This window comes from Orycteropus afer, unplaced genomic scaffold (genome assembly GCF_000298275.1).
Source record: "Orycteropus afer afer isolate SDZICR_OR568_19922 unplaced genomic scaffold, OryAfe1.0 scaffold00044, whole genome shotgun sequence".
NCBI lineage: Eukaryota > Metazoa > Chordata > Mammalia > Tubulidentata > Orycteropodidae > Orycteropus > Orycteropus afer.
Genome location: NW_006921631.1, coordinates 2,198,894 through 2,209,328, shown reverse-complemented (window position 1 = coordinate 2,209,328; position 10,435 = coordinate 2,198,894). Strand labels below are relative to the sequence as shown.

General features: G+C 35.9%; 1 protein-coding gene across 1 annotated transcript in view; it reads right to left on the bottom strand.

The window, feature by feature from the left end:
- Window positions 1-10,435, bottom strand: part of KIFAP3 (kinesin associated protein 3) — a 288,099-nt gene that overhangs the window by 100,600 nt on the left and 177,064 nt on the right. Inside the window, exon 16 of the mRNA XM_007937702.2 lies at window positions 6,790-6,875. Coding sequence (XP_007935893.2) covers window positions 6,790-6,875 — 86 coding nt within the window. The remainder of the gene's footprint in view (window positions 1-6,789; window positions 6,876-10,435) is intronic.

The following is a 10,435-nucleotide window of genomic DNA, read 5'->3' as shown; positions in this document are numbered from 1 at the left end:
CCATTCCTCTTCAATTTGTCATTCCCAGCATAGCAGATCATATGGCTGTCTGATTCAAAATGGCCAAAACCAGTCCATTTCAGCTCTCTAATGCCTAGGTATTGATCTTTATGCTTTTTATTTCACTTTTGACAACTTCCAATTTTCATAGATTTGTACTTGATACATTCCATATTCTGATCATTAATAGGTTTCTGTAGATGTTTTTTTTCCATTTTGAGTCATGCCATATCAGCAAATGGAGGTTACAAGAGCTTACTCCACCCACATCATTAAAGCTGACTCTACTTTGAGAAGGAAGCTCTTTCCCAGTTGTATTTTGAGTGCCTTCCAGTACTATATTGGACAATGTTTCAGGGCTATTTATACAGTTTTTCAGGAATATATCAGACAGTGTTTCATTGCTACTCATAAGGTTTACACTGGCTAATTCTTTGATAAGTGGATGGCTCCTTCTTTCTTCCAAGTCTGTCTTAGTCTGGAAGCTCTGCTGAAACCTGTCTACCATGGGGTGACCTGCTGGTATCTAAAATACCAGTGGCATACCCTCCAGCTTCACAGCAACACACAAGTCACCACAGTACAACAAAATGACAGACAAGTTATTACTTCCCTAATAAGCTCCATAATCATAAGTACTGTCTGTGAGTTCTGTGTGGCACTCCAACAAATTCTTGAACCCAGCAGAGAAGAAAAGAGTGTTGTGGGAGGGACAGTTGGTGTCCACAATTGGCAAAGAGGTTACATGGTGGAGGCATGTCTGATTTCTGCCTCATAGGAATGAGCCATGGGTTGTTGATTTTGATATCTCTCCCCCCTTGCAAAGTTAGAGGAGGTCAGATGCTGCTCCCATGCCATTTTGTACCTGGTAATCTTTGTGGAAACTATAACAGAAATGATATGTTTTAGAGGCTATAGCTAAACCATCAGTTTATCTCATCTTAATAAAGCAGCCTTACTAAAAATAATTTGGTCTGTTCTGGAATGAAGACAGCACCTTATTTTTCAGGTTTAAAATGGAGTTTTGGAAATAAATTATATATTACTAGAGCTAGGTGTTAAGTCCAGATTTATTAAAACATATACAATCTGCCCATGATCAGAATTACAGTTACTAAAAGATGAAGAGGTGCCATTCAAAATCTCAGTAACACAAACCTCAAGTTAGTAACAAACCACACAATGGCTTATGAACGGCTAGAAAAATAACAGGCATCAGCCTTTAACCAGAGAACCCAGTTCTATCCCTTTTCTTGTAAACATCTTGTAGATAGGACCATGTGATAGTACTACTTCTAGAAGGCCAGTTCACAAGTCTATGTAACAGTGTCCTAGTATCCTTTGAGTTTACATTGTAAACATTTACATAATAAAGATTTTGTGTTGTTAAATTTTGAATTCCCATAGTGTCTGGAATACAGGATACGCTTCCCAAACCATGTATTAAATGTTTGACAATCCAGAAATGTCAAGGGATGAATTTTCTTCCAGTAGTGATTAAGTTTATGAGGTTCCCCAATTTTTCCAAGAAAACTGAGGCAGTATTGAAGGATACAAGGATTCAAAAAAAAAAAAATTGGGTTTTTAGAACTTTCTAGATCAGATGTACAGAGGATTCCATTCTTTCCTTCATGATTTCAAACACTTGGAAGAAAAAAAGGCAACGGTCAACTGCCCTGTAATCATCTTGGAAGCCCAAGTAGCTAGGCTCTCTCTTTACCTACTTCAACCCCTGCCTCCCCAAGGTACAAGTAAGACCTAGTCACACAGCCAATAACTTACTAATGAGGCCACAGAAACAGGAACTACATCATCAAGTCACGCATTCCTCCACAGTACAAAGAGCACTATCACCAAATATGATTCAATTAATCAGTTGAGGGCTTGGGCCCAACTATATTAAACAAATAATCACTAGTGTAGCATTTCCATAGTTTTTTGTGATAACTGCTTTACTGGAGAAGGTGTATTTCCCTAAGGCTTGCAAGGCATGTAGTTTTTCTCAGTATTATTTCACACTGTCTTGAATGTAAAAGAAGTTTGCTTTCATAAAAATTGTGGTAGTTCAGTTGTTGTGTCAACTTGGTTGGGCCTGACTGAGTAGCTGGGCAGCTGGATGTAGTATTCCCCATGATGAGACTGATAATCAACTCCAAGGTGGAATCTACTGTGAACAGCTAAGTAGCTGCCTTAGGGAATGTGGTCTGCTTCCTGTATATAAGTAGAAGCCTTGGGGAATGGTCTCTAGCTTATGGCATGCTTGGATCCTGCATGTAGCCGTGTCATTGTTCAGCAGCCTGCCATGCTCTGCCAATCCCGGGACTTACGAAGGACTTGAATTAATGAACTGCCGTATGGTTTGGTAACATCGGGACTATGCCTTTTTACTTGTCAACCTTGGGCTTGGCAGCCTCAGCAGCCAGCAGGTGTCTGAGTGAAGAAAAGCCTCTAGCTTCAGTGGGCTGGGAGCTGGAGGTAGAGCTGAAGCCCAAGGCTGAGGGGCTTTCACCCAGCCCCTAGAGGTTGGGACTTTGAACTTGGACTTAAAGCCTCCAAATTGTAAGAATAAACTCCTGTTTGTTAAAGCCATCCCATTTGTGGTATATTCTTGTCAGAGCAGCACTTGGTAACCAGAAAAAAAGATAAATTACTTTGAGCTACAAATGTTCTCATTCTATTTTTTGGATTTTTTATTATCATAGAATATCGTCATACTAAGAATACTAAACTCACTGCTGTGGAGTCAGATCTGACTCACAGCGACCTCTCTTGGGTTTCTGAAGTGGTATCACTATGGAAGTAGATTGCCCAACCTTCCTTCTGAGGAGTGCCTGGTGGGTTTGAACTGCCAGCCTTCTGGTTAGCAGTCAAATGCCTTAGGCACTATGCCATCAGCAAAATCTGCAGATGAAAAAAGCTTTACAAGATTATCCACTCCTACTTTAGGCAGGTTTTCCTCTTAGAAAGTTAGTGATTTAGTCATTACTGATACTAACCAAAGGACAGAGATTTCACATTCTCCTTTGACAGTCTATTCTAGTGTTTTATCATACTTGCTATGTCTAATCAAAGTTTCTTTTGCCTTAAATCAACTCAATTTTCTCTTATTTTGCTCCTGGAAAAAGATTCAGGATATGAAATTAGTATCCTCAGTTAGGATTATTAATAGAGCCAGGGCTCAGAAAACCAAAGACTGGTAAATATGTCCCAAGTAGAACTGAGTTATCTGTTTACTGATGCATTAAAATGGCCTACCTCTCAAATTTCTACCAGGAGGCTCAGCAAGCTAGAAGTATAACTCTGGTTTGAACTTAGCTTACATATTAAGCCTAAATTCAAATAACTCACCATAGATTCAGAATATGGGTAATTTAACAGATGAAGTATGTCTACACCGGAATAGGCAGCTTTCTACTTATGACACTGTTCCATCACGTCTTTTCACATAACTGCCCTATTAACTTCTCTGATAGAAAATTTAAAAATGCTAAATTCACTCATTTTGCAGAAAATATAAACTGTAAATAATACTATGTATGGACAAAATAATGTTCTACATAACGTCCCACAGTTAAGTTTCAAACTGTGAACAGATTATCTTTTGACATCATTTAAAAATTAAGATAGATAGTAAATAATGTAGATAATCATATCAAGGAAGGTAAACATTCATCCAGATATTTAATCAATCCATAAACTCTTCAGCTAGGTCTGAGTTTTACTCTAATTTGAATAAAGACAAATTGTGTGCCAATGATGTGGTAGATGCTTCTTCATATATATACATATTTTCTCTAATCCTACAATAACTCTCTAATCCTCAGAAGTGTCCTTATAAACTGAGCCCTCAAAAAGTTAAATTGCCTAAGATTATTCAGTGGATAAGTGGGAGAACTGGAGTTCAGTTGTATTATAGATGCAATACTCTATATTAGACCACGGTGCCACTCCATGTAAGATAAAACCTGAATTTAAGACTAAGACTTCCCACCGAGCTGAGGAGAGAATGTTTTGGCATGAAGCTACTCTGAGTGGCACAGTTCTCTACTTTCAAGCTAAGATTGAGCCAGGATCTTGAACACTACAGGAACGTAAAAGCATAAAGATAACATCCTCCCAGCACAGCCTTGTGCCCTTCTATCACCTGTGCTGGGCTACTATTCTCCATGCAGAAATATCCTAAGAAACTCAGCCATGAATATGACTCAGTTCAGTATCACAGCATGACTCTCAAACTACATTAATCATCCACATGTAGATCCCTTTAAACAGCTTAATAAGTCTAGTTTTTCTAAGTATCTTTTCAGACTGAACTTTTCCAAAGTGTGAAATGTAACAATACATAGTGTGTGTCATTATTATCAGACTTATTTTCTAAATCCAGATATTCATTGCGAGATTAAACCAAAACTCCCCAAATTCACTGCTGTCAAGTTGCTTTCTACTCACAGCAACCCATAGGGCAAATTAAACTGCTCCATAGAGTTTCCAAGGCTGTAAATTTTTATGGAAGCAGACTGCCACATCTTTCTCCCACAGAGTGGCCAGTTAAGCACTTTAACCACTGTGGCACCAGGGCTCCTATAGGAAGATTAAGTGAACTAATTCCTCAGATTACTTGTCTAGATTTAAAAAAAATTAACTCAAGTGATCATCAGACAGCATCTTAAGGAGCCATGTATAGCTGACATATCATCACCTTTACTTTGCTGATTCTTCTTTGAAGTCATCTTATCAATAAGTCTCTTTATGATCATACTAATTTAACATGATTTTCTTTGTAATTTTACATTTTAACTCTAGCCAAGATTCTTAAGTTCCTTCCCAGATGGTAAGCTTAACAAAGTAAAATGAAAACTGAAAATGCTCATTGGATTTTAAGTGAAGGTCAGGTTGATTTTATGAGAATTATTTCAATGCAGTAATGGAGGCAGAATCCAGTATTAGCTCAGGTTGAAAGGAGGATGGGGAGAAGTGAGAAAGTGAAGAAATAAATGTACAGAATTCTTTAAAAAATGTTGGCTCTAGAGAGAAAAGAGGTAATATAGTATCTGGAAAAGAAAGTTAGATACAGTATACCAGTGACTCCAGTTTAATAAAGACTTGAGTCAGTTTAATAGACACTTCAATTATTTTAGAAATAATTGAGAATAAAAATATTTTTACTTTATAATTAATATTTTTATATTTTATACTAAATATCTTTATAATAGGGCTGTGCTGGCCCATGGAACAATTGCTAACTTAGTGTATATTCTAAACCAAACGTATATGTAAATCTAAACATATGATTACCTTCCATCTACCTTTACATAACTAAAATGTATGCTGAAGGCAAATCATCAAAACAGATTGACATCTCTCTCCTTTCCTTACTGCCTATGGTAACGTAATGACATAAAACACTTTAAGAAGTTTCGTATTCTTGTATTATATGCTTATATACAACAATCACATTAATGATATACTATAAAATATTATATGAGCCATGAAATTATTCCCTGTAAGTAACCAATCATTCCTATTCACAAGTCCTATGACAGTGGCCTACAAATATGAGATATCTTGGAAAGACAAAGATTCAATATGTATAGTTTCCCTATCTGGATTCAGATATCAAAGGTAAAATGTCAATATACCCAATTAAGCTCTAAACCAGTAATGAGATACTTAGTCAAATTCCAAAAGCAAATGATATCATATGATAAATTTCTGAAATATGGGAAATTGACTAGAAGACTAAAGCAATATATTATGATGATCATCTAGTTTCATAATGAAGTCACTAACAGAAATGTTTATTTAGAGGATTTCCAATGATGCTGTTAATGAACTCTTTCAAATATTATGCTGATGTAGTTAAAAAGCCTAAGTTAAACTTTTTAAACTACTGACAGGCTATATGTAGGAAACTTTTTACAGAGCAAGCCAAGTAAAAAGTATAAATCCATTTAAAAGAAGGAGGCACACAGGTTGTACCAGTTTATGGGATTGGTGAAAAAGATATTTAAAATAGGCTAGTATCTGGCACAAGACCTGAGATCAGACAGAAGACTGTGGTGGGCAACCTAATTTTGGGAGAAAAGTGTGCAAGCGTGAATCTCTAACCCAAGACTCAAATCATCCTTCTGATCATTTATCTCCAGTCAGAATCCTTTAAAAATCTCTAAATTCATACACAACATCACAACATTAAGATCTGTGTATATTCCATCATTTTAAAGCAAGGTGCAAAACAATTTTATGTATATAAGAAAAAAAAATAGCTGATCTAAGCTTGATTTATTTAAAAACAAAAAATAATAAAGTGGGAAGAGAACTATTACATTATGGGGATTGCAATCAATGTCATGATATAAAATGTGTACAAACTATTTTATGGAAAATGAATTTGTTCTATAAACTTTCACCCAAATCACAATAAAGAAAAAAGTGAGAAAAAAAAAATTAATGGCAAACTGTAAAGTCAATTGCGTTTTAGCAGAGATTGTCATCTGACTTCTCTGTTCCCATAAAATACTATGAAAATCAAGTGATCCTAAGATAACATGGAGACCAAACTTAAAACTCTGAATATGTACAAAACCTCTTTAAGAAAGGAATCTATACTTAAAAGCTGAAAGCCATAGGTTTTAATAATGTTTCAAAAATGAATTTAGTATCTTATTTCCTGACTTTATCAAAATTCAAATTTGTTTACACTGAATGCATAGTTCAAAATAGGTTTATTATAATCCTCTACCCCCAGATGAAGTCTATTATACATTGTGAAAAAAAATTATTACTTACCGCTATGATGTCTAATGTATTATCACAGACCTTTCGAATTTCATTGTTTTTATCATGCATCAGGTCTATGAGATATGCTGGAGCCTCTGAATAAAAACTGTTAAAGATACAAACTGCTTTTGAGAATGAGAATATACAATCATAGTAATAATAAAAATAATAAAAACCCTGCATTTCTGTAAATTCTAATACTAAGCTTGAAAGCATCACAATAAATGGAGAAAAGACTGAAGTTGTCAGAGACTTCATATTATTTGGTCCTATAAGCAACACCAATGGAAGCAGCAGTCAAGATATCTGATGACGTATGTTGTTGTTGTTATGTGCCCTCAAGTTGGCCTTGACTCATAGTGACCCCTCCTTGGGTTTCCAAGGCAGTATCACTAGGGAAGTAGATTGCCCAACTTTCTTATAGCACTGGGCAAATCAGCTGCAAAAGCCTTCTTTCAAGTGCTGAAGAGCAAAGACATCTCCTTAAAGACTAAGGTGTGCATGACAGAAGCCATGATATTTTCAATAGCCTCATATGCATGTGAGAGCTGGACAATGAATAAGGAAGACTGAAGAAGAGTTGATGCTTTTGAGTTGTGGAGTTGGCGACGAATACTGAAAATACTGTGGACTACTCAAAGAATTAGCAAATCTGTCCTGGAAGAAGCACAGCTGGAATGCTTCTTAGAAGCAAGAATGGCCAGACTTTGTCTCACCTACTTTGGTCATGTTTTAAGAAAGGACCCTTCCCTGGAGAGGGATATCATGCTTGGTAAAGTGGAGAGTCAACAAAAAAGGGATGGATTGACACAGTGGCTACAACAATGGGCTCAGGAATAGCAAGGGTTATGGACCTCACACAGGACCAGGCAGGGTTGCTATGAGTTGGAAATGACCTGACGGCACTTAACAACAACAACAACAAGAGGCTTGAAATTTAACTCCAAAATTTGAAATAAAATCATTAATACAGAATGACCAGAAACATGTAATATTTCATTTGTCAAATACAAGGGTTTTTGTTGTTGTTGTTGTTGTTATGTGCCGTCGAGTCGGCCCCAACTCATAGCGACCCCTCCTTGGGTTTCCGAGGCAGTATCACTACGGAAGTAGGATTGCCCAACCTTCCTTCCGAGGAGTGGCTGGTGGGTTTGAAAGAAAATACATAAAACCAGATCTCAGAAAGTACAAAGCTACATTTTTAAAAACATAAAAATGATGAAAATAACTGAAGGATAGCTCTACAGCTGTGTAGGTGTAAAAGCTTTCTTGATCCATCCTGCCCTCCTAAGTTCAGGAAAACTAATTTTACACATAAATGAGCAACAGAAAAGAATCATCGTTAGAAAGTCTACATAAAATTATTATAAGAAGAGAAAACACGATGTCATTTTCAAATAAAAACTTTAATCTAATATTTCATGAAGAGATAAAAGAATTTAAGAAAATGTTATAACATACATGAATAAACAAATTAAATGGAAATTAGAAAAATTCAGGAAAATAATTCAGAAAAGAATAATAAAAATAATTTCAGTTATATGAAAACTGAACTTAATGTAACACAAGAGTAACTAAACACAATAAATAAAACCTTAACAGAAGTAAAAAGGAAGAAAATTTTTAAATTAAAAAATAAAAAGAAATAAAAAAGATTATAAAATTATAGATATTAAAGACAGGCAAAGAAGATCTAAGAAAATAGAAATGCCAAAGAAGAAAAGAGAGAATACACACAAAAAATATTAAAAGCTGTAATTCAAGAAAATTTTCCAGAAATTAAAAACAAAAAAGACTTAAAACCACATACCAAAAGAGCACACTTGCATACTTCAAAAAATCAACCCCAGGCACCCATCAAGTATAATTCTACCAAAATTACTTACTTTAAAGAAAAAGAAAAATTCCTGAGGTCATCCAAGACCAATTTAATTATAAACCGAAAACTAAACAAACCCAATCCACTGCCATTGAGTCAATTCCTACTCATAGCGACTCCTGTTGGGTTTTCAAGGTGGTAAATCTTTACTGAAGTAGATTGCCTCATCTTCCTTCCACAGAGCAGCTGGTGGGTTTGAACCACCCATCTTCTGGATAGCAGTCAAATGCCTTAGGCATTGTGCCACTAGAGCTCCATAAAGGAAAAGAAAAATCAAAATGTCATCACTTTATATGACAAATGAAATGATAAGAATGACTACAGACTTCTCAGTGGCAGCAATGCAGAAGACAGTGGGAAAATATCTTCAAACTGATATGGGAAATAACCATTAACCTAGAGTTTTATATTCTGTTAAGTTATTACTAAAGAGGACAAACTAGTTATTTTCACAAGAAGGCAGCTATACATTCAGTAAGAACAAATGACTATACTTCATTTTGGGAAAAAAACAACTAAGAGGGGTAGGGGAACTGAATTTGAGGCACTAAATGGGGAAACTGGTCAACATATTGTAAATGTTAAATAAGCACTGATTTTAACAAACTAGTTATTTTCAGATAAAGGCAGATATCCACTCAGTAAGAAAAAATGAATGTACTTCACTATGAAAAAAAAATCAACTAAGAGGGTAGAGGAATTGAATTTGAGACAGTAAATGGGGAAATTGGTCAACATATTATAAAACTTAAATAAGCACTGGTTTTAAGAAGCAATTATAAAACTAATCATTAATTTTTAGATGTTATAAAATGTTACAAAAATTAGGTAAACTTATTACAGGTAGTCCCCAGGTTACAATTAAGATACGTTTCTAACTTTGTCTTTAAGAATGTGTAGATCAGTTGAACAGGTGCATATGGTTCTTATTTAGCCTTATTTAGTGGAAGAAAAAGCTTGAAGCCATTCCAATTATTTAAAACCTGCAAGTGTGGCAAGTGAAGGTGACTTTGACAAAGACTTTGCTGTGAATTGATGTTGGTTAAATCATTTCAAAGTAAGGGAAAATTTACATAACATTAAAGCAGGTTTTCAAAGATGGCAGGGCTCCAAACTTAAAGAAGGTGGTGTCCCGCTCAAAGATGGTGCCCAAACACACTTCTTTGAATGTGAATGGCTTTCTACATTCCTGTCAATAATCTAATCTCACTCATCAAACTCCTGAAAAGGCTCACTATGCCACTTCTGAGTCCCCACTCCATGGCTTCTACCCATTTTGTCCACTCCAATTACTGTTACCAAGTACTCAAATTGTAAAAATTCTGTTCTGTTCCTGTTTTCTTTATCAGCCATGACAGAACCTGTTCGAAGCCCTACATTAAAGGGCAAGTAGGAGTTGTCTGCAAGTTGGACATTCGTAACCTGGGGACTACCTATATGTTGTGTGCTACTGAGTCAATTGAGTCCTAGTAACTAGGGCAGAGCAGAAGCGCCCCATAGGGTTTCCTGGGATACAACCTCCATGGGAGCAGATCACCAGGTCTTTTCTCTCATGGAGCAGTTGGTGGGTTTGAACTGCCAGTCTTCCAGTTAGCAGCTAAGTGCTTTAGCCAATGGGCCACCAGGGTTCCTTACAGGTACTATGTATATATATAATATATAAACATTATATATATATAAATATAAAAAATCAAACTCACTGCTGTTGAGTTGTTTCTGACTCATGGTGACCCCTCCTTGGGTTTCTGAGGTGGTATGTCTACAGAAGTAGATTGC